Consider the following 23,419-nt stretch of genomic DNA (forward strand, 5'->3'; position numbering starts at 1 on the left):
GAAGTGGTTTGAGATGACACTGCTCCTGATGCTCCACACCCCTGCCTATGCGAATTTCACACATGCATTTGTTATAAAATGGAAAAGGAAAAGCGTAACAATAACGGTATTTAATTGATAGGGCGGCGCTCTAAAACTGTGACGAGAAGTTACACAGAAAGTTTGAAGACGTTTGTGGGAAGACCAAGAAGAAAACGACTTCAACCGAAAAAATCAAGAGTTCCACCTAACCCAGCATAGTTTCATTAAGCATCCCGCGATTAAGTGTATTAATCATTGTGTTAAGCAACCATGTTCAATATTTAACTGTAAATAAACAAACCTGACCACTAGATATTTGATGTGTGGTTTTGGTGGTTCATGTTCACAGAATATATTTAATACATGACATTTAAACACGGGCACTTGAGCTTATTAAAAAAACAAAAAACTGTTATCATAGTTTGTCTTGCAGACTCCACTGTTTACAATACTTTGCAGGCACCTGAGTTGGCAGAGCACCCTATCACAGTGGAGCAGATGGTGGCGTGAAGAGTGTTGAGGAAAAATTATGTTTACTCTTCTGCTGTAAAAAGTTCTCCTCCCATTACACTTATATGTCAGAGTGTTTTTAATGGCTGCATTGCAGAGACCTTTTGGTGATCAGTTTCAATATAACAACGGTTTACGTGAAATGGGAAAGCTGTTTAGGTACACAGTGGTATATTGCTTTTAAGCAAACAGTACAGCTGTGTCTTAATTAGGAGATTATGAAGGAAGCCAGAAACTTTATGAGCCACGTCTTCCCTTTGTACACCTGGAAAAATCAGCTAATGCTGAAGCTTAATATTAGCAGTGGTGTTGTAAACAGTTAAAAACAGAAAAGGTTCCTAGAAAAATCCAGACATGTATCCAGTAATGCTGACAGACGACAGCACTTTAACATCTCAGGCTTAATTTATATCTTAGAACAAAACAAAAATGCCTTAAATGATAATACCATATGTATAACAGTTAATAAAGCTGCACTTTAGTTTAAACTGCTGAGGATCATGGGTGTTGTAGTACTTTTTTCTCAGCTAGCTCTCGGGCCTTTTGGTGAAGCTTGACTTGAAACTGCTAACACACTGTGTTACCGTTGGCGAGTCTTTAGTATTGGTATTAGAAATTATTTGCCTTTGTTTTTGTTTAACTGCCTTTCCCAGAGTGCTCTTTGAGAGCCTGCGTTGACTTGTTTTACTGAGCTGTGTGTTATAAATATAGTTGCTGTAAGAGGAGTGGTGATGACATGATGGGGGCCAAGAGAAAAAAATATTTATCTCTTCAATCAGAACATTTTGTCTTTGACTGAATGGTATTTAGTTTGTTTTGTTTCATGTCATTTAATGGGTGTTTTCTGTTTGTTTCTGTAGAACAGCAGATCTGCGACGCTGTCACAGAAATCTGCTGTAGCTTAAAAAAAAATCACAAAACAATAAAAAACATTAGCGATTATTCTTAAATATGGAGAGACTGGAAATGCACTGATCTGACTGTCCTGCAATATAAGTATTATAAATAGAAATATGCTCTTATATCCTATTAAAGCAGAAACTTTCATTGTTTTAGCTGCCACCAACTTTACACTCATCAGGGTGGAAACGCAATATAATCGCTAAGTAGCAATGTGAATTATCTACAGAGGACTAAGGCAAAGGGTTAGATAACTCCACTGGAGACCTCGACATGTAATCACCAAGAGTTACGCTAAAGAGACTGAGCCTACGTGGTATTTCAATCTCGGACTTTCTGGAATTAAATGGAATCACAGACCTAAAATGGAAGGAATGTGGATTGTCCAGCGCTCACATGAGCTTTGATTTTTTTTTTTTTTTTGTCAAATTTCTTTCGCAATAGAACAATACAGGTATAAGCAGATATGGCTGCGTTGGTGTCACTAACCTCTGTGCGTGCTCTGCCCTCTCCTTACCACCCTTCAAACTTGAATCCCGTCACTCCTCTCAGACCACTTGTGAGGGTTTTTCTGTGACGTTAGCCAGCGTAGCTTTATTAGTTTTGTGGTTGTAGCTGGGCTAACACTCGTTGTCATCACTCTGGGGTGTTTCCTCCAGCTGAGGCTCATAAAACACATTGCTTTGTGACTGTCCCTTGATGTGGGACTCATTTTACAGTTATTACACCCACAAATGGGCTGTGCGGAGAACGAGATGCACTGTGTTGCGTACTCGGCTGTGCTGCATACCTCTAGCAGGGATGCTTAGCTGGGTGGCTGCTGGGATGTTCATTAACATGTCTTCTTGGGAAGCTGAGTAAACATGAAGAGGCACTTTTGAAGCACTTTATGAACATCTATTAAATGTTAAATGGGCATTCTTCCTACGACAACCCAGCTGTCAGTCTGCTTTTAACAATGTGTAGGTTATGTGTAAGAGCGGATTCGGAGTGTTGTGGTGACTTATGCTTTGTTTCTCTAAAGAGGTTTTTTAGAAGTGTTGTAGGAAGTGTATTAAATGCCCCTAAAGATTTTTCATGCTTTATTCATTTTCCTTTTTATAACATTAATAAAGTCCCAGTTTTAGATTCTGCCCTTGGTAAATTTCACATCAGTCCTGCCTTCAAATATGACCTGATGTGTTGTCCTGTTAAAGTTCATTTTCAAGGTGTAATCTCTTCTATGTGTCCTGTGCTCAAGGGCCCCGTTCTGGGAAGGCCTCTTTTCTGTATTTCAGTTTTCCCTGCCAGGCCATGAAATTAACCATTCCACCCTTCATCTAAGAGACAGCTGTAGATAACTCCCAGATGATTAACCTTTCAGTTTGTTCTCTTAAAAGCACATGAAGTCTGTCGGTATCTTGCTCAAGTTTAGTCTGACCATGTTCCCGTACCGTCCTTCCCTCCCCCTTCTCCCCTAAGACACTGTGAAAACAAGGGTCAGTTTTCAAGCACGCCTCGGCTCGGTTTAATGGAATACCTCAAGCACAGAGACATGAGGAAGAAAAGGTCTTGCAAAACACCATAGCACGCTGCTGGAATGAGCACGGGAGCTTGTTTATGTGCAAAGTGCTGTGCTCTGTGTGCGTGTGTGCTCGTGCTTGTCGTTTTGCTCATGTGAAAAATTGCTTGTCCTACCTCATGTGAGATCCGCTGCCCCCCCACGCCCTGCCGACTTCTTCGTTTGTTGTCACGTACTGGAATTTACTGTGATGTTGCAGCGTCCCTCGCAGTTTTGCACGCGAGCCACTCTTTCTCTCAGGGCCATATGGAGGAGGAGGAAAGTCTGGTTATAAAGAATTAATGAAGGCATAACGGGAGAAGAAAACTGTTTATATATGGAGGGCAGCAAGAGGCTGAATCAGAACATGTGAGCGAGGTGAGGAGTAGAGTAGAGCAGAGCAGAGCTGGCTGATATTCACATGTTTCTCTTTTCCTCTCTCTCAGCTGATGTGTGTCTTTCAGTGCAAGTATACAGATGGATTACCTTACGCAAACACTGGGCCTTTGCTCTCAATAGGCAACACAGATACTCACAGCTAATATTTTCCTTATCAGGGGCTGCACCAGCCAATCACACACTGTATGAGAGAGTGACTGGGAAAGCAACAGACCATTCATTTATCATGGCCAGGCTCCATTGTGCCTATGTGCGTGTGCATGCTCGTATTACAATGGGCCTAAACTATGTGTGACCCTCTCTCATTTCCTACTATTTAAGTCATGTTTTTGGGAGACGGCTGTGGCAGTCCAATACAAACCTCCACCTATGCTGCTGCTGTTGGACAGGCTTCAAATCAGAAGAAGCGCCCAATATTCAGGATGTGATTGCACTGACCGAGAATATCCTGGTAAACATTATTATCAGTGTTTTGAAAGTTAGAAAAACTTTTCTCATGTGCAATGTAGTTAATTTACTCAACAGCGTTTTGGCTTATTACCTCTCTCTATTAACCTCGGTTTTCATTTACTTTGCTCCCACTGTCATGATCAGAGTTAATGCCAAAAGTACATGGTGAGCCCCATCTTTGACCTTCATGCAGCTTATTATGTCAGAGTTCAAAGTAGTAAACCTTCACGTACTCATTAAAAGTCACTCTGCGTAAGTGTGTAGCCTAACTGGCTGAATCATATTGTGTGAATACAGGCTGCTTACTGCCATGGTCAGGCTGTGACTGTCACAGACGAGTTGGATTTTCTGGCCTTGTGGCTGTTATTCCGAGTGTCAGCATGTGACATGTGTTCATCAGATGGCCGAGCGGCTTCCTCCATATGGTGATTCAAAATAAAAACGAGTTGTGATGACAGCAACGCTGCTCTATGTTCACGGCAACATCTGAAGAAGCTGGGAATCACAGCAGAGAAAATACTCGGTGATGGTGTTTTGTCGTTTAAGTGTTTTCTAGTTCCCAATATTGGAGCAAATAAGACTTTTTATCTTATTTTTTGCATAATGTTTTTTTGTTATAGTGTATTTTTCTGAGTATTAAAATGATCATTTGTGGCACACAGAGATAAAAAGTTGCCGTCCTCTTGATGTTAATGGCACCAGCCACATAAGGGCAATATCAAGGCCAGCAAACTTGGGGTCTGTGTGGTTATTACTTTGAGATGTACAACCTGCCTAAATGTTTGCAGTTTTTTAAATTTTTATTGCAGTTTTAGTTTGCTCTGACCCTTCATGGTGATGGTGGAATAATATCATCTGATTCACTTAAGAAAACATGTAATCTTTTTGAAAAACATGACAAAGGTTTCGCCATATCTCGACCCAAATGATCTCTAGAAGTTTTTAGAAAAACAGATTTGATCCATGGAGGCTCCACCTTGTACCTTACTGAACTTTCTGCTGCTTGGTGCCTAAAGCCTTCACACGTCTTGTGGAGTCCATGGGGTGCAGAGCTGTTTTGGATTTAGATGTATCCTCGATGCACTAATAGTCTGACTGATTTGCATCTTTGTTTTGTATCACCTGTTTCCAGGCAGAAACTGTTTTTGTCTCACTTGTAAGACCTAATTTTACTATGACACTTCCTGTGAAATAACTAGTGAACTCTGTTTGAACTGGTATTAATAAAGGACAAATCTGAAGTGTGAATTTGTAACTGCTGCAGGAATTAGGATGCGGCTGCGCAGTGAGAGCTGCGCTGAAACGATACTGCTACAGTCGAATATGCGACCTCCAGTTTGGCTTCTTCTTTCACTTGAGATGAAAGAGAGATGAAAGAAGTAAAGGCAGTGAAATAGGGATGTCACCGGACTGAATTTGTCTTGCACGTGAGCTACAAGCACACCAGTGATCACAGAGTAGGAGAAAAAGCAGACTCAAAAGAGAACAATGAATGTACATTCATTAAAGCAGCCATAACTCACCTCAGACAGAGAACTGCAAACAGTAGCTCCATGAAGATACTTAGTGTACACATGTGCTCTTTTTATTTTTTCTGCAGTCTGTTTTATACGTGTCTAACCGGTTAGACTTGAAAATTCAGAAAATACAGTAAAATACACTTCAGGACGGTAAATAACACTGCTAGTGATTTTACTTTGTCTGCTGTAATTTGTATTGTCACAGCTGTAAATTAAAAAAAAAGTATTTATTTATATATATTTGTGTGTATATAATTTCTCTATTCCCTATCACATTTGCACCAATGGCACTTGTGTCCCCTTTAACAAATGACAGACTGTTGGCTGTTGTCAAAAAGAAAGACGTGGTTACATAAAGTTGCTTTAAACAAGCTGAGTGTTATGTTGGGTCATCTATTCAGCTGTTGCCAAAGCAGTTTTTCTGGCCTTTTTTGTGGCATTTTGCTTTGGTTGGATGGGTGACAGTACCGAGTGACAGGAAACAAGGGGAAATGGAGAGGGGAGTGATGTGAGGCAACTGTGGCCAGTCTAACTCAAACCAGAAAAGCTGGTGACATGTTACTACATCTTACTGATGTACGACCGGGATGACCCCGCTTTCTATAACTTTTTTCTTTCAGGAAAGGAATGTGCATTCTCGCATATCCTCAAGCTGCATGTCTTGTTTTTGATGTCAGTCTTCCTCAGTCCGTCTTAGCTCTTTTTGAGTCTCGTCATTGCCGTACATGCGTCGGACTTTTGCAGATCTTGCTTGGTGATCTCAGCGCTGGCTGTAGCTCAGCTATGAATGAGCAAAACTTCTCTGAAGTCAGTGTTTATGGAGGGCCCCGTTCTCTCGAAGGGGAGAACCAAAGTTAAATAAATACTTGCTCCATCCTGTCTGCATTAAGGGCCTGCACACATGGCTTTGACGTCAGAGTGACATTAAACAGGGTGGGGTGGCCCAGCCGGCTCTGACAAGCATGAGCACACACGCGCATACACACATTCTTCAAAAGCTTGCTATTAAAATCTTCTTTCTTTTCACTATCTTTGTCTATCTGGTGTCTTTGTCAGTTCTTTCCCGTTTCATTCTCTTTCTTTCCATTGGAAATTTGAGTCTCATGTCATTTTTACAGTATAGAACCCATTGGCTGAAACACTCACATTTCCTTCTCACAGTATAAGAAGGCAACATGAGAGAAGTAAATCTCTGTCTATTTCTTACTTTCTGCAGAGCAAGTTTGATTGTATTCATCAATCTTGCAGTGTTTTTGGCTCAATGTATTTGCAGACCTGTCCTGCAAAATGGGCCAGTGCAACTGGCCATCATCACACAACGTGTGCAACAGCCAATCTAACATTTTACTTCAGTATTTTTCTTCGTTGGCTTCCTTTGTTTGTGTATTCAGTTTTCCTGCAACAAGGAAACATAGCTGTGTGTGTGTGTGTGTGTGTGTGTGTGTGTGTGTGTGTGTGTGTGTGTGTGTGTGTGTGTGTGTGTGTGTGTGTGTGTGTGTGTGTGTGTGTGTGTGTGTGTGTGTGTGTGTGTGTGTGTGTGTGTGTGTGTGTGCGTGCCCTGGAGCCTCACAACAGGTCCGTCAGCATACCTGTCTTCAACAACTTGATACCACATGATTTTAAAAGCTTCGTATATCAACAAGCAGTTCCAGTTAAACAGTTCAAGTTTTCTCACGGTTAAAAGAAGAAGAAAAAAAAAGCGTCTTTTTTGAATGTGTGTACTACTGATGCATGTTGCATGTCCAAACAAATTCAGGCAGTTTGTTCAGGGTGAAAATCAACAACCCACAAACAACAAAGTCATAAAGTGGAACTCTTTCATATTTTATTTTTAATTTTTTAAAGCAGTTTGATGCAGAAGAAGATGGTTGAGGATGTTTTTGTAGTGTTCGGAGCATGCACACTGTTTGTTCTGCAGGTGTTCGACCGTCATGGCCTCCTGTGAGATTTTGTGCTGAAGCTGTCACATGTCTCTGCCGGACCAGCTGGTGTCTAGTGAACTTTGGGGCAGAGGATTTCCCTCTCTGTTTTCATAATCAAACTGTCTATGTTGCTCACTCACGCTTAGGCTGGCTGATGTACTGATGTAACATAGTAATCGAGAAAAACATTAATGGTTTTAAATGCACTGACTGTGAAACAAGAAGATGGTTGCTCTCTCCTCCTGATAGAATTTTTTGTCATATATAAATACTAATGTTTTTTTAAATTATTAAAACATACAGAAATGCATCTACTTTTTAATTTTTAAAAGAAAAGATTTTAAGAATTAGAAATGCACAGACTTATGAAACATTAATACTGGCCCCTATTCTCCCTGTTGACTGCCACAGTACTGTGAGCACATAAAATGAGCCAGTGCATGTCAGTATTGCATGTTTTAAAGTCAGGTAACCACTTTCATAAATTTAACACAAGCTTCAAACATTTATCCACAAAAAATCCACAAATATCCATCCATTCATCCATTTTCTTCCGCTTATCCAAATCATGGAAAAACATACCAAACAAAAAAACAAACTTTACCTATTCCAGGATTGTTGACAGATTTTGACACGTCTGCATATTTTACTTTTAAACACATAGGATGTTGATATTCAGAGATCTTCAGACATAGTCATAAAAGTTGAGCATAGTGTTGATCATCCATTTGTCTGTGGCATAAGCTCATGCGCAAGCCTATCTGAAGGGAGGAGGTTTTCAGGAAGGTAGACTGCCTTGTATTTGCATCCTTTTTGTATAATAAACAGTCCAGAGGCAGATATGAAACGATTAGAGATGAGAATTGGCTAAAGACATTTAGCTATTTTTATTTTTATTTATTTATTTTTTTTATTGCCCCCTTTCCACTGATGATGGAGATTAATCTAGAACCAGGTCTTTGTATTCCTACTAGAAAAAAAGGACTGCTCCTAGTCCCTAAAAGCTGGCACCACCAAATTGCTGGGCTCTAAAGTAGGAACCTCTGACGCAAGCGGCTGTGGGAGGGAATATTCATAGATTATTCACAGATAGAACTGTGATTTTTTTTTTTTTTCGTCTTCCTTGTATAATTCCCCCAGTCTTTGTTAGCAACGATTTGGGATGCACAACTAGGTCATCATAATGGTGGAAAATGGGTAATTGTGAATTTGTGTTGTGTGTTGAACCATGTGCTTGTCAGGATGGTCCTCCAAGGATCAGTGTTTAGTGAAGGATAGTGAAGAGAAGACAGGAAAGCTGTGAGAAAGCACAGAGAAACTTTACTGGCATTGTGTAATTTTGATCAAGCTTTCAAGTTTGAAGTAAATTTTAGTAAAAATAGTAATGGCAGAGGTCCACAGGCACAATATCAAAGGAATAACATTTTCATAACACCATAAAATACAAATCCTAATCCAATGATGTTGCAATCAGCAAATGTGTGTAGCGCTACATTTTGAAATGTTGATCACCAATTTTAATAATGGCTGAGTTTGCAGACAGATGTTATAAAATATCATATTCTCTCTTTAAGTGTGTGTGTGTGTGTGTGTGTGTGTGTGTGTGTGTGTGTGTGTGTGTGTGTGTGTGTGTGTGTGTGTTATCCAGTATGGAATGATGACCTGTGGATAATGTCCACGGAATAAGTTTGGAACATTATCCACACTTGCTCACATCTGCAAATATCAGGAAACCATCCACTTTGGATTTGTACTTACAACTTACATAGCATGAGTGTGCAACAGACAGGACACAAGAGTACTGGTTGCCCACTATGAATTACATGGATAGCTTTCTGCTATATTCTTACATTGGCTTAGTTGGACATTGCGTGGATTTTGTGTAAAGGATCTGGCTGAGTGTGGACCATGTAATGTCTGCAGCATGGCCGGTGTAGCTGAGCTTGAGGCAAGAGTTTGAGATGAGAAGGTCATTGACGGAGAAGCAAGGGATTTCCAGATGAGACAGTCTGCAGGCAAACCTCCTCAGTTGGATTGTTTCCCATTTCTGACTTTTTTTCTTCCCCATTTCTCTGCACACACTCACACACACACACACACACACACACACACACACACCCCCCTGCTGCTATTGGAATGAGATTCCTTATGAAATATACGGAGTGACTGGGGTCCTCTGAAGAGCGCTGTTGTGCCTTGAGATCGTTTACCACTCGTATCAGGGTCATCTGATCTGCCAAGACGACTACCCAACATTACTGTGTGTGCGTGCGAGTGTGTGTGTGTGTGTGTGTGTGTGTGAGTCTGAGTGCATGCGCGTTTACGAGAGAGAGAGAGAGAGAGAGAGACACAATATGTGTGTGCCCCATGATCTTTGAAGCTGTCAACATTCTTCACAACATGCCCTGCCATGATGCTTGGAGGCGACTGGTGAGATGAACCAGCTGCTCTGGCCTCTGGTCAAAGCAAGGTCAACATGAACAAGCTTGTGCGCACCCACACACACGCGCATGCACAGACGCACACACACACGGTTCCCATGGAGTCTTAAAAAGTCTGAAGTATTTCGTTTCATTTTGATTGTCATGAAATGTCTTAAAATCTTCTTTTCTCTTGTGAGAGGTTTTAATTTAGACATGTGGTTTTTCCTAAAACTTGAAGTGAACCTACTGTGCTCATTTCCATATTTCCACCTTCATGTTTTTTGACTGTACTAGAATTGCTTTCCATAATTAAAAAATAATCCTTATTGGATGAAGTAAAGGATAACTAAATAAAAACAAGCTGTTTTAGCTCCTCTCCCTTTCTTTATTCTGATTGGCTGATCCTTGCACACAGTAGGTTTGAACAGCAGGTGGGTGGGGCTTATGTCCTCACAACAGCCCTATTCATATGTTTGTGTTGAAAATGCCACTGGAGGGAAACTGTTAAAGACTCCAAATGCAATATTAAAGCATAGATGGGCTGACGAGGAAACTCTCCTTTTGTGTCTCAGGTGGAGGAGGAAAGAGGAATGGCCGCAGCAAGAAATGGAAAGAGATGCTAAAACTCCCGCACATCAGCCAGTGTGAGGAGCTACGTCGCACCATCGGTAAGAAATGGTAGTGCGTGTGGGTATGTGGGTGTGAGACAAAAAGATAACTTGCCATGCTGTGTCGTTGGGGTGGGCCTGACTGTGTGAGGAAGTTCAGATTGGACTTCCTTCCTGTTTCTACCCGTCTCCACCCGTAGTTACAAGCAAGGGACAGGAAACCCTGTGTGTGTTTGTGTGCATGTGACTGAGACAGGGAATCCGTTTGCACTGCTGTTTCTGAATCTCAAGCTCTCCTTTAACATTTCTCCTGTGCTTGTTCACACATCAAATGAAAGCATGCTCACCCCAGCTTCCTTCCTTTTCCCAACCTCCAGGTCTAACTTGAAAGTACTGGCAGGATTTTCTCTTTGTGGCCCCGACAAGAGTTCTACTCTTGGGCTTTATAATCTTCTCACCCCCCCAGCCCCCACCCACCCACCATGGTTCCCTGAATGCTACAGCACAAGTGTGTGTGTGTGTGTGTGTGTGTGTCTGTGTAATAGTGCGTCACAGCTATCTTTGCCAGAGATTGCAGTGCTACCCTCCCCCACATACTCGCATACCCTCCCTCTTTTCTATCTCCATGCCTTTCCCTCCCACTATCTGCAGCTCTTTCCCTCTCTCTCACTCTTTCAGCCACTTCAGAGAAACATAAGAGTGGCAGAACAGGAGAGTTATGGAGAGCACGAGTGGAAAACAGAAACACAGAGGGAGAGAGAGGCTTTTTACAATGAGAGAAAAGATCTTTTGAGGACAGGAGAGGATAGGAAGAAGGCAGAGTCAAAGATGTAGATGCACATATTCGCTGAGGACATGTCTCTCATGACACTCGGTGTTGATTGCACTCGTCGTCGTGTTGATTTCAGATCGCAAGCCCTCACATATACTACTAATTATCCTAATCTTGAAAAAATTGATCTCCATCTCTGGCCCAGTTGTGTGCATTCTCACCTTTTTGTTCCTATCCCAGGTGATTTTCATGTCTGCACCAATAATAATAATAATGACTGTAAGTGGCTGTACAGTTTCTGGAACCGCTACAGTGCTTCAGTTTCATACAGGAGACCAACTTCCACATTCACAATCATGGTTGTGTCTAGGAGTTGCAATACACCAGATTTCCAGTCTAAACCTGAAAGTCTCTGAGCAGCTAACAATCACAATGGATATGGACATCCTTACCCCCTCCCCCCCCATTTTTTTTCATGCTTGTTAGGTATGTAGTTGCTTGGGGAATTCCCCAGTGTGTACTTATCTCTTGTCACCATTCTCCCTTCCTCATTGGGCTTCTGGTTAACACTGTATCCTCATCTTCCTTGAACTCAGTACGAGTTTTGATACCAACAACCACACTGTTCTTTTGTCCCACCATTAATAACCATGCCACAGCCTCTCAGTCATGTATCTCAAACAACAAAGCAACAGTTCATGAACTTAAGCCCAGGTGCACCTCTATCACAGGAAATGCCCTGTGTTTAATGCTTGTCCCTCTTCTATTCATCCTCTGGATCCTCTCCCTTTAATAGCGTCATACTTCAACATGATGTCAACGTCTGTTGCCGATGGTGTCCAGCGGAAGTTGGACTCCACCACCATTAAATCACAGATGAAAGTTTACTGACTCAAACTAAAATGATAAATCAGGACATGATTGGTCCCAAATCCCCAAATGTGCCTCACCATCAGCAACTCCACTCTGTGTCTGAGTAATTTTTGGCACTTCTCTCCTTTAACCTCAGCGTGTCGCAGCAAAGAACTTTTTTTTTCCCAGGAATTTTTTTTTTCTTTGCTTCCAAAACTTTTATCCATGCCTCCAGCACATCCAGATGTTGCTACTGCAACTGCATTCTTTATGGTACAAGTAAAGTAAACTCCTGTACAACTCTGCTAAATGCCGTAGTCCTGCAACCACTATTACTCCCGTCCCTTCAAAACTTTAACTGGGCTCCTGTCCCACACCAGAATCCATTTCAGAGTCCTTCTGTTCATCACCACACACCTTCCATTAGCCTCTACTCATTTAATGCCATATTCTTGTCAACACCAATCAGGACCAAGCGAAAGAATTCTTTAAAGCTCTCTCCTCTCTCACCATTATCTCCAAGACAGCACTGATCTGTCCATGTTCAGATCACTACTCAAAACTCACGATGTTTATCCGTTATTTGTTTGAATCTGTTAGTTTCTATGATCATTTTTGCTTTTTTCACAGCCTCCACTGCCTTTGTCTGGACAGACGTGTTCGTAAGCTGTAGCTTAACTCAGCGGCCCCCAACCTTTTTTGTGTCACGGACCAGTTTATGTCCGACAATATTTTCAAGGACCGGCCTTTAAGATGTCGCGGATAAATACAACAAAATAAAACCGATAAAAACCCTGAAAACCATAAATTTCACACCTGAGCCTCAACTCTCGCGGCCCGGTACCAAACGGGTTGGGGACCGGTGGCTTAACTGATAGGCACGGGCCTAGAACAGCAAAGCAGCAATTCTGGTTATTTAATGTAAAATATCTTTGTGTAACCTGAAATCTATCCATCTATCATTATTATTATTATCATTATTATTATTATTATTATTATTATTATTATTATTATGTGTGAGGAGGATGGTACCCAGCACATAAATATAACCTTGCATGTATTTATTCCCATTTGGATATTAATGTGCACAGGATTCTAAAAATGGGCAATAAGTGCCTGCCCGTGTGTGTGTTTGTCCTTGTGTGTGTGCATGCACGCATACAGCAGCTGTTAAGGTTCATGTACGTCACTATTACATAGATGCTATTGCGTAATTTCCCTATCACACTGAGTACAAGATCAAAATAATCCTCCTGGTGTGCTTAAACACACAGGCGTGTAGTTATGTGCGTGCACACATACACACGTGCAGAAACACTCACACTTGCCCGTTCAGAGTGTAGGCACAGTGGACAGAATACAGTGTAGCGACTGATAGCAGAGTCTTTGTTGTGTCTTGATAATGTCAGGCATTTGACCTTAGCCTTGACAAGTGAACGGTAATTCTAGGAAGCTTAGATTACATTATGTGGGTTGCAGGCACTTTGTCTGCCAGCCTTAGACCTCTCTCTCCATATTTCTTTCATTTTTATTCATCTCTTTCTTGCCATTCTCTTTTTTTGGCATAGTTAATACATATATTATATGGGCACCTCTTACTTTTGATCACTGCAAACACGTTAGCCTGTTAAACATGGTCCTGAAAGCATAGGTATTTTGGATGGAGACTAAATGCTTGTTGCATAGCAGCAGTGAGCATCGGCCGTGCAGGTGTCTGTTTGCACACAAACACGGGCATGCGCTCCTGCACCTATTGCACGCTTGTGAGCATTTAGCTGACTGTTCACTGTCTCACTAATCTACTCTGTCTTGGTCTAAATTGGAGTTTTGATTGAGTTGTAATTACAGCTGCATTCACTGGCTCAGACAGTTAGTATCCCATGCTAGTTCGAGCCTTACAGTGCTCCCTCCTCTCTTTTTAATCCCCTTATTTACCAGTTGCATTTTTCTCTGACACCTTATTGACTTGTGTGCTTTCCCTCTTTCCCAATCTCCTTTCATATTTGTTCATATTCAGGAAATTGGATAGGTTCCTCATAAGCAAGGAAGACATTATTGAGAAATTGGGGTTTTTTTTGCAGTTGGGGAACACAAAAAGTATGAGTAAACATCCTCATAGAAATCTAAATGTAGATGGTAAATGGCCTGTATTTGTATAGCGCTTTTCTAGTCCCTAAGGACCCCAAAGTGCTTTACACAACCTGTCATCCACCCATTCACACACTGGTGATGGCAAGCTACATTGTAGCCACAGCCACCCTGGGGCGCACTGACAGAGGCGAGGCTGCCGGACACTGGCGCCACCGGGCCCTCTGACCACCACCAGTAGGCAACGGGTGAAGTGTCTTGCCCAAGGACACAACGACCGAGACTGTCCAAGCCGGGGCTCGAACCGGCAACCATCCGATTACAAGGCGAACTCCCAACTCTTCAGCCACGATCGCCCCAGAGATAAGGAGTATGCAAAAAAAGAAAAAAATGTATGTGCTTCCCTTCTACACAAATGTCAGTCAAAAACTCAAAAGCATTATTCCAGTTAAATTTTATATCGCATCAGTTCACAATAACAATCATCTCCAGATCCTTTAAATTGTAAGGTAAAGATCCTACAACATTAGACAGATTACCCCAACATTCAGGCAGTCACCTTTGAGGAAGCACAACTGTGAAAGAAACCCTGGACAGAACCGGTATCAGGAAGGGGCAACTATCTGCCTCTACTGGTTGGGACGGAGGGAGGGAGGGGGACATGGAAAGACCATGTACAACAAATAGGACAAAAAATCTACTGGAGAGAGAAGGCACAACATCAATAACATTGAAGTGGCTCTGCAGTGTCATAGAAATGCTTTGTTACCATAGTTAAAAAAATAAAGAAAAAAATCTCCTGTGTTTATTCATAAAAAGATCTGTTGTGTGTTGCAAACCTGTGAATGGGTACAGCAAAAATCAAACACTAACAACTGGTGTAAATGTACTTTTTATTTAAAGAATTCTGAGACACTTGCTGAGTAAAACGGAAATGTGACACAGACACTTTTCCTAATTTTGACAGTCCTACTGAGAAACAGGGATCTTTTTGCTATCAGTGGGGAAAAAATGCTTTCTAGACAATTTCACAATAGTTTCTGTGGCTTCTTTCTTACGCAAATTAGATTTTGTCACCTTAAAGAGTCAGCCAGTTGTGTTGTGATTCAGCAGAGAACTGCCACCACTGGAGCAACAAGCAAAACTCGTCATTAGGATGAAAATGTCCCAAAATACTTGAAAAACTTCTCATGCTAGACTGAAACCTTGTCAGAGGGCCTTTGTAAACCGATTTCGCCCGTCTTTATAATGATATAACAGAGTAAAGAAACAGGATATTTGGTGGTAAAAGACAAGCAACTAATGACTGAAACTGCTGTATGTGTCATTTTCTCTGAACAAAAGAAATGTTTGTTTAATTTTCAGAATGACCAACAGGAAGCCAACCCAAAGTTTCATGTTTTTTGTCAGCTGGCTGAACTCACTTGTCTAATGCTCAGTGAGAAATTAAATGGTGAAAAAATGGCTTAGAAAGTTGATCTATATCTGTTTGTCAGGATGAGTAGGTTAGCCTCAAAACTATCCGATAATTTGTTGTAATGGATAACGAATAGTAATAATTACGAATAATAATAATAATGAAATTTCTGATGATACAGAAAAAAGATTGGGGAAAAAAATGTTCTTGATGCTTACAGCTTGCAGGCAGCAGCACTTAGAAGTGTAGGAAATGGAGGCAAAATAAGATAAGATAACCTTTATTAGTCCCACGCATGGGAAATTTATTATGCAACAGTAGCCTAGGATGTTCAGGTAAAAGTGTAAAATAACTGCTTAAAGCCCTTGTTTTCGACATTACCGTACATTTAGCGGGAACAATTTTCTCACATATTTTGCAAAGTACTGTGTTTTGTTGCAGGTCTTTGAAGCCTTTTTAGATATTTAGTTGTTATCGGACACTGACATGTGCTCTTGCTTTCAGACATGCCTGGGCTTGTCTTGTTGTTGTGCATATAGGGCATTTAAATTCATGGTATTGTTATAGACCGTTATATCACATTACGACATTTTTATTATACAGAAAAATGTATTCTGGTTTTATCACGGACAATATTGTGAAGCACAGCCTGAGCTGTTTGTGATTGTTGAGTAAAAGTAAAAACAAAAACCACTAAAACAATGAAAATATAAAATGTGTTGAGTTCTGCCTCTGGGCCGGTTTCACACACTTTATATTCAGTACTTTATATTCTGGGAGACTGTCTTCACGGCCACTGTGAGGGGTGTTAATGCATTCAGTTGTCTAAGAACAAGAGATATATAAAGATCAGTTGTCTTCTTTGGCTCTTTTAAAGAGGACAAAGTTAGAGCAGTTAGAGAATGTGCTCATATTTGGAGCCAGTCTTGGTTGAGCAGAGTGCAACAGTAAGTAAAAATCCATTCTCACACTTAGCCCAGCAGTTCTTCAGCACTTAACTGGTAAATTTTCTAGCAATGGTGGTTTGTTGCTTGAAAATGACTATCGGACTAAGCCAATGTTGATGTTGTGCTTTGGCCATTTCTTAGTTTGAGTATTCTCTATCAAACCATTTCCTTAAATTGTCAGCTATCACAGGAAGACAGACAGGTACACTGTGCACAAGATCCCAGTCCATCACAGAGCCAATGCAGAGACAGAGACAACCATTCATGCTCACACTAAAACCTATGGGCAATTAAGAATCACCGGTTTGCCCGCCATGCATGCCTTTTGGAGTCTGGGGGAGGAAGCTGGGGTCCCTGGAGACCATGTGGAAAATATGCAGAATACTCACAGAAAGGAGATTTGGACCAGGAATCTTCTTAACGTGAGGTGACTGTGCTAACCACTGCACCACCATGGCCTCTTCAAGCTTTCTAATTGACATGAAATATTTTGACATAGAGAGGACAGCCTGAGCTGGTTCTCCTCTGTCACCACCTCCACCACCTCTACCAACACCACTTCACAGTACAGCTTTTTACAGTGCCGATGATGTAATGGTTTATTTAAACCAACTGGATGATTAATTAATTTGCATTTCATATTTTGATTTCTCTATGCCTGCTAATGAATACGGGACGAGTATCTTGCCCTGTCTCTTTTTACCAACTTCCTGTGGTTCGCATCGCCCATTGTCCCCTGTTTAATAAAAGCCACTTGTGCTCTCTTAATCGTACGCTGTCAGTAACCTCTTCAATGATTGTCAAGAGTAGCGCGCGAGCCACATTTGGGGATACAGATGTCATACACAGCTACACCACTGTTCTCCTCCGGCCAGACCACTCCACTCCAGAGTTCAAATAAACTGCTCCAAATACTGTTCAAACGCTCTGAAATTGCCTTCATCAGCTATGAGTGTGTAAAGGGTTTTCCCCGCTCCCGCACAGAGCTGATGGGGAAACACCAAAGCAGGCCTCTGAAATCTTGGTGATCAAAGATGAAAGATAATGTCTGAAAGCAAGTGTAACAAAGTATCTTATAAAGTTTTGTGAAAGGGCTTCTGTTGGTCAGATTTTAAATACAGCAGCCTCTTTGTGTAAAGGGAAGTAATAAAAAAAAATCCTATCTCTACTCTATTCTGTTTGCCGACCAAGCTGATAAGTTAGGTGCTGTGGTCATGTAAGTGGCGAGTTTGAATAGGTAACGCTGAGCTGCAGAGCAGAAGTAAATCCTGTGTAATAAACAGTGCAGAAGAGAGGGCTGTTGTGAAGATTTCATTTACTGTTGGAGGTTTGCCTGTAGCTGCCAGCACTCCCAAATTTTCATACCTAGCGTCTCTCTTCCTCTGTGTATATGAATGTGTGTGGCCTGTTTTTGTTTGTATGTTTATCTTGCCTGTGTGCCTGCGCATCCTTGGCGTAAACCAATGATGGAAAGCGTCCTGGTACAAGAGGAAATATGACTCAATGGACACCATTAGTGCTAATAGGGGCAGGGCCAGCTGTGGGAGAGAAACATGTAAATGAAAAAATGCTAAGATATGTACAAAAAAACAGATATGTGACATCATGTGGTGTTTTTATTTTATTTTTTTCAGAAAAGAATACTTCTCTTTTTCTTTTTTCTTTTTTTAAGGTAGAGGTTTTTTTCCCCGTGAGGTGGAGACCGAATTTCTTTTAACTTGACCCTTACATTTTTATTTTTTATTTTTTGTGTAGATCCCCATTACTTTGTGTAAAATTAATAGCTAGATCTGCCTGGGGGGGGAAAAAGTGTGTTTATTTGTAGGAAAAACCTTGTTTTAGCTAAGATGTATTGGATATATAGTAATGAGGAAAAGTCTCGACCCACTCCCTATTTCTTTATATTTTACTTCCATTCTGCATTCTACATTTCAGTTGGCTCAATGTACCTCCATCTGTATTTTCAGATGGAAAACACCTGTTTTTGCTTTGTATACTATACTTCCATGTAGGTTTGCACGTTTCAAAAACTCACTGCACACATTTCACATTTTTCTAGAAAAATATAAAAAATGATGGGTGGCTGAAAACCTCTGCACAGTACTGTAGATAATGGCTTCTCAGATTTACAGTTTTCAGCTTTTCTTTTAAGCAACTTCAGTGTCCATTATCCCAATCTATTGATTATAGCAAGTACTGCTTTTCTTTGGTTAAACATGCCAACCAATATAAATACAAATCTTTCACCCTGTATAGTAAAAAAAACAAAAATATACGCTGGGGAAAAAAGCTACATTTTTTATTTATTTATGTTATTTTTTGTAAAGCAGCTAGTTAGTGCTAGCTTGTTGTTAGCTAACAAAGGACGAAAGGACTGGTACGTAGTCATTGTAAAACATGGACGTGGCTTCCAGGTCTGAAAAACGAAGCCTCTTATTTGTCACCAGATGACAGTAAGTGTGTTTGCAAAAAGATTGTTGCTCCCGTAGCGGTCTATGGGGAAAATGGTTTTCTGTCTTGACCTCTGGAGACATTTGTTTTTCTGAGCATGTGGACTCAGTCACTCATTTTAGGGCAAACTATGTTTGACATACGTATTATGTTTCAAAATGGTGGATTATCTGCGGTATGCTCCTTGGCTTATGATTTGTGACTGACAGGTTGTTGTGGTAAGTGTGCGGTTTTACACACAGACCTGCCCCTTCTTGTCACATTCCACGTCAAAACACTAAGATGGCAGCTGTGAAAATGCTCATGCTTAAAATGTTTAAAAGGGCGCTTCACAAGCGAATGCGGTGATCAAAATTGACAATTCGTGTTTCTAGACTTAATTTTTAGTGTTTCTTTGTGCTCCTCAAAACAAATTTTCATACATTAAGCCTGTCCTTGGCACAGAATTTTGAAATATATGTTTTTTAAATGCATTTTTTTGTATTTCATGTGGATGGAGATGTGTTTCAAAACAGAAGCAGAAAAAAATTGCTTACATTTTTGCTGTCACCAGGAAACGTGACAGTTCCTAACCGTTAATTGCCCTTTTGCGACTATTTCGAGTTTAACTGTGAGAACTATAAAAGGCCTCCACCAGTTCGTTTCACACTTTGGCTCACAACACAAAGTTAATTCAAATGAAAACAAATTATCCCTTAAGCCCACTAATATAGTGATATAGGTCAATGGTTCCCAACTCCCGAAATCAAAGAGAATTTATTTTTTGTTTCGCTGGGCAAAAATATAGTTACTTACAGTTTCATGCCGTAGGGTTATCATTTCCTCCTAGCATAATCATCTCATGGAATCGCTGGTGTAGCGTAATGTCCAGTGTGTGTTGTATTACATTTCTCCTTCTATCTCCCTCCCCCTCATCTTTTTTCCTTCCCCTGTCTTCTTCTCAGAGAGGGACTACACTAGTCTATGTGAGAAGCAGCCCATTGGTCGGCTGTTATTCCGTCAGTACTGTGACACAAGGCCAGAGCTGAAGCGCTGCATGGAATTTATGGATGCTGTGGTAAGACTTTGAGTCCATTGCAACTACTCTGCATATTCTCTGATATCCTTATAAGTGTTCTTGTGTCTTACAGAACCCCCTTTGTCACCTTCTTGCCAGTCTTTCCCTTTCTCCGTCTTTTTTACCTTCATATGTCTATGATTTCTCCCATGAGACCTTCCTGGATCAGGGCCCGCAGAGCAATGGACAGGACAGGAAAGGAAAGTCAGTGCAAAGTCCCCTTGCCTGTTCTTGGCAGTCACATAGGGAGGTGGGTGGGGTGGGCGTAGTGGGTGATTAGCGACTTAGAGAAGCTGTCAGGGAGCAGACTCCTCCCCTTCCTCCATGCACTCCTCCATGAGGTCAAGCCAACGTCAGAGGCAGGTCCCCTGGGTGAGCAGGCAAACACAGGCCCAAGCTTGTGTCTAGGCCCCTGATGGTATGCAAGAAGGGAAAACAGGGGAGGAATCATGCTTATTTAATGAGGTCCTAGATTTGTGTTGTTTTTGTTTCTTTTAGTTTTAGTTTGTTTTTTTTTTAAAGGTAGGCAGACACATACATACACACCAACTGACAAATGCTTGAAATGTAATGAGCAACTTTTTAGTCGTCAACATGTGCCACGAGTCTCCCCGAGGACTTTGTGTCTTGGCTGATGTGTAGTAGTGCTGCTCAGTCCCATTCGTCTCTGCGGAGCGTGTTTTCAAACAAAACACACGGTGCAAAGCAGTCAAACTCCAGAGCGTGTCCCTGCCTACAGCCATATTTGACCAAAGACACAATCTGTGATGGTGCAAAGAAGAAAATAGTTCCCAGTTTGCTGCCTTGACTAAAACGAGATGTTTTGTATTTGCTAACTCTTCACCATTAGTCAGCTGTCCCTCATTTCCTCTGTTCATTAACGCAACATCTTTCCTTCTTTGCTTCAGCCTTCTTTGCTTTCTTCTCCGTGACTTTCTTTGACCTTATTTGGAGAAGTTTTAAAGATGGCTGAATGAGCATGGCTTGCTGTGGTTCCTACAACTTCTGTTTTTCTGTAACAGGCTATGTATCAGCTAGCTGCTGATGAGAAGAGGAGGGACTGTGGACTGAATGTTTTAGACACATACTTTAATAATGGGGTAAGATGCACCAACCTGCTCATTTAATTACAGGCCTGCATGATACGGCCATAAATTATTTATATATTAGTTTAAGTTAATACACGCACTTCCAGATGATCATTGTCTCATTGAATTTTATTCAGTGTAATAAAACTGCTTAGGGTTTATTTAATTGTTTGTTAACTGGAAATATTACTGCTCAGCTATCGGTAAATAACGTAAGCTGGAGATAAAATGGTCAAGTCATGCATTTAATTCTGGCTCTTACATGTGTGAATGTGTACTTCACTGTCCCATTAGGTCTTCTTCTGTGCTTTCACCACAGCTGCACAAGACAGTTATTTTTAAGCTAATTCACATAAGTGCTAATGTTTCACCACTGAAGGAGTGTGAGCAAACAGACAGGGGAACTTCAATTTGTTTTGTGTTTTCACTAACAGAAAGATTCAAGCACAACTCTGGTTTAAAATCTACTTTCAAATCTTCAAATATCATGTTACACTGAGCACGTCCTCTTCTGTCTCTCTGCATCTGTTTGCCTCACCTCCTGTTTTTCTGTCTCTTTAAACCCTTAAGTCGGCAGCCCATCTGCCTGACATACCCCAGGATGTTGTCGCTGGGTGCCGGGAGAGGTTGGAGCAGAGTCCGTGTAAGGAGCTCTTCAATGACTGCACCAAGTATGTTTTTAAATCTTACTTGCTGCTTTTATTTGTGATCAGCCCTCATGCAGACAGGCTGTGGAGGGAAAATTCAAATGGAATTTTATACATTTTTATTTTTTTTAATATTATTATTATGATTATTTTTTTTGCCATGGTTGTGTCTGGGCATCTAAGTGCAGGGGCACTAGCAGAATCTTTAGAGAGAGAAAGAGAGTGTGTGTGTATGGACCATTGCTCCCTGTCACTGCTGATGATGAGGCAGCTGGCACCTGGAATGCCGTATTACACACAGACACACACACACACACACAGATGCAAATACGTACGCACAGTTGAGCCAAATGAAAAAGAGCAGTGGGCAGAGAGAGCATCCGGATGGCTGGCATGAAAACAACAGCCACCTCAGTGTTCGCCACATACACACACACAAACAGGTTTACAAACACACACAAACACACTTGCAGGTGTTTCTCCTTCCTGCTCTGAGAGCCAGGAGAAGCAAACAGACTGGGGATTATTACCCACACATGTACTTCTTATTGAACATACAGTGACACACGTACACCTGAGCGATACTCGGGTATCCGCTCATAATTGTAGTATCATCTCTGTTTGTGGTTTGGTTTCTTAATTATATTACAGTGGTAAGTGCAATGGTAATCATTTCACACATAAAAGGCATATTACATATTTTTAACAGCATATGCTCTACTCTGTTGTTATTACTTACAGTTGTTGTAGTTACTTATTCCTAATCCCTAAGATCATTGCACTGTGTGCTGATTGGTTAGCTGATGTCATTTGTTGTTGGATTTGGTTTAGTTAGATTCCAACTGAGTGAATTTAGTTTGGCAAGATGTTTGGAAAATGATAACCAGGCTCTAACCAGGCTCTTATGAAACACTATGTGGAGGACAAAGCTTCATGGACCCGAAACAACATGCTTCTTGGTCCAGAAAACTCCAAAGTCCAAAATGCAGAAGCTAACAAAGAATCTCCAACAACAACCAGAGCCGATTTAGGAAAAAAAGCAAAGCAAGAAGAACACACAACAGAGGACAAGGGGAGACAGCAGATAATATGTACACAAGATAACAAGGGGAGAGGTAATAGGTGGGAAAGATAGTTGAAACTAAATACAAAATACCAAAGATGCACGACTGTCAAAATAAAACAGGAAACGAGTAAACAGTGAAATACCTGACACAGAGACAAAGACTTGACAGCAAACTACAAAGGAACACTAGGGAAGCTAGGTTAAACTGAAACACACAAAGAAGTAAATGCACATCTATACGAAAATGTAAACAAGAACCCATAGCACAAAAGTAATCACAACTAAAGATCCAAAAAATCAAACCAAGGATATTGGATATAGGACCACTATTAAAGAGAGCTTATTCTGCTAAATTTCTTGGTGCACATTGTGATTCTGCAATTCTACTAAAGCAGCTTTGCAATCCTTATTTTATCCCGAGTTTGATATTTAACAATACACCAGATTACTTTTACAAAGGTGATGTTTTCAGATTATTTGAAACATTTAACAGTGAACTGACCAAACCACCTCAGTGACCCAGGTCTGCTTAACTTTCTTTTTAGCATTTAACACCACCAGAAATGTTGTGCACCCATCTAGCTGTTATCAGTCTCTGGTTGATAAATCATTTGATCACATCACAGAAGAAGACATTATTAAGTGTTAAATAGATTCAAGCTTCCTGATGATAAGATCTATGAGGTCATCTTCAGGAAGCTTCTGGGCAATATGCAAATTAAAACTCTAACTGTGGGCTTC

At 40.9% G+C, this 23,419-nt stretch overlaps 1 protein-coding gene across 1 annotated transcript in view; it reads left to right on the forward strand.

Moving 5' to 3' along the window:
- Nucleotides 1-23,419, forward strand: part of grk4 (G protein-coupled receptor kinase 4) — a 49,195-nt gene that overhangs the window by 2,531 nt on the left and 23,245 nt on the right. Inside the window, exons 2-5 of the mRNA XM_031754314.2 lie at nt 10,258-10,353; nt 19,765-19,877; nt 20,900-20,977; nt 21,536-21,636. Coding sequence (XP_031610174.1) covers nt 10,258-10,353; nt 19,765-19,877; nt 20,900-20,977; nt 21,536-21,636 — 388 coding nt within the window. The remainder of the gene's footprint in view (nt 1-10,257; nt 10,354-19,764; nt 19,878-20,899; nt 20,978-21,535; nt 21,637-23,419) is intronic.

This window comes from Oreochromis aureus, linkage group 6 (assembly GCF_013358895.1).
Source record: "Oreochromis aureus strain Israel breed Guangdong linkage group 6, ZZ_aureus, whole genome shotgun sequence".
In the NCBI taxonomy this organism is placed as follows: domain Eukaryota; kingdom Metazoa; phylum Chordata; class Actinopteri; order Cichliformes; family Cichlidae; genus Oreochromis; species Oreochromis aureus.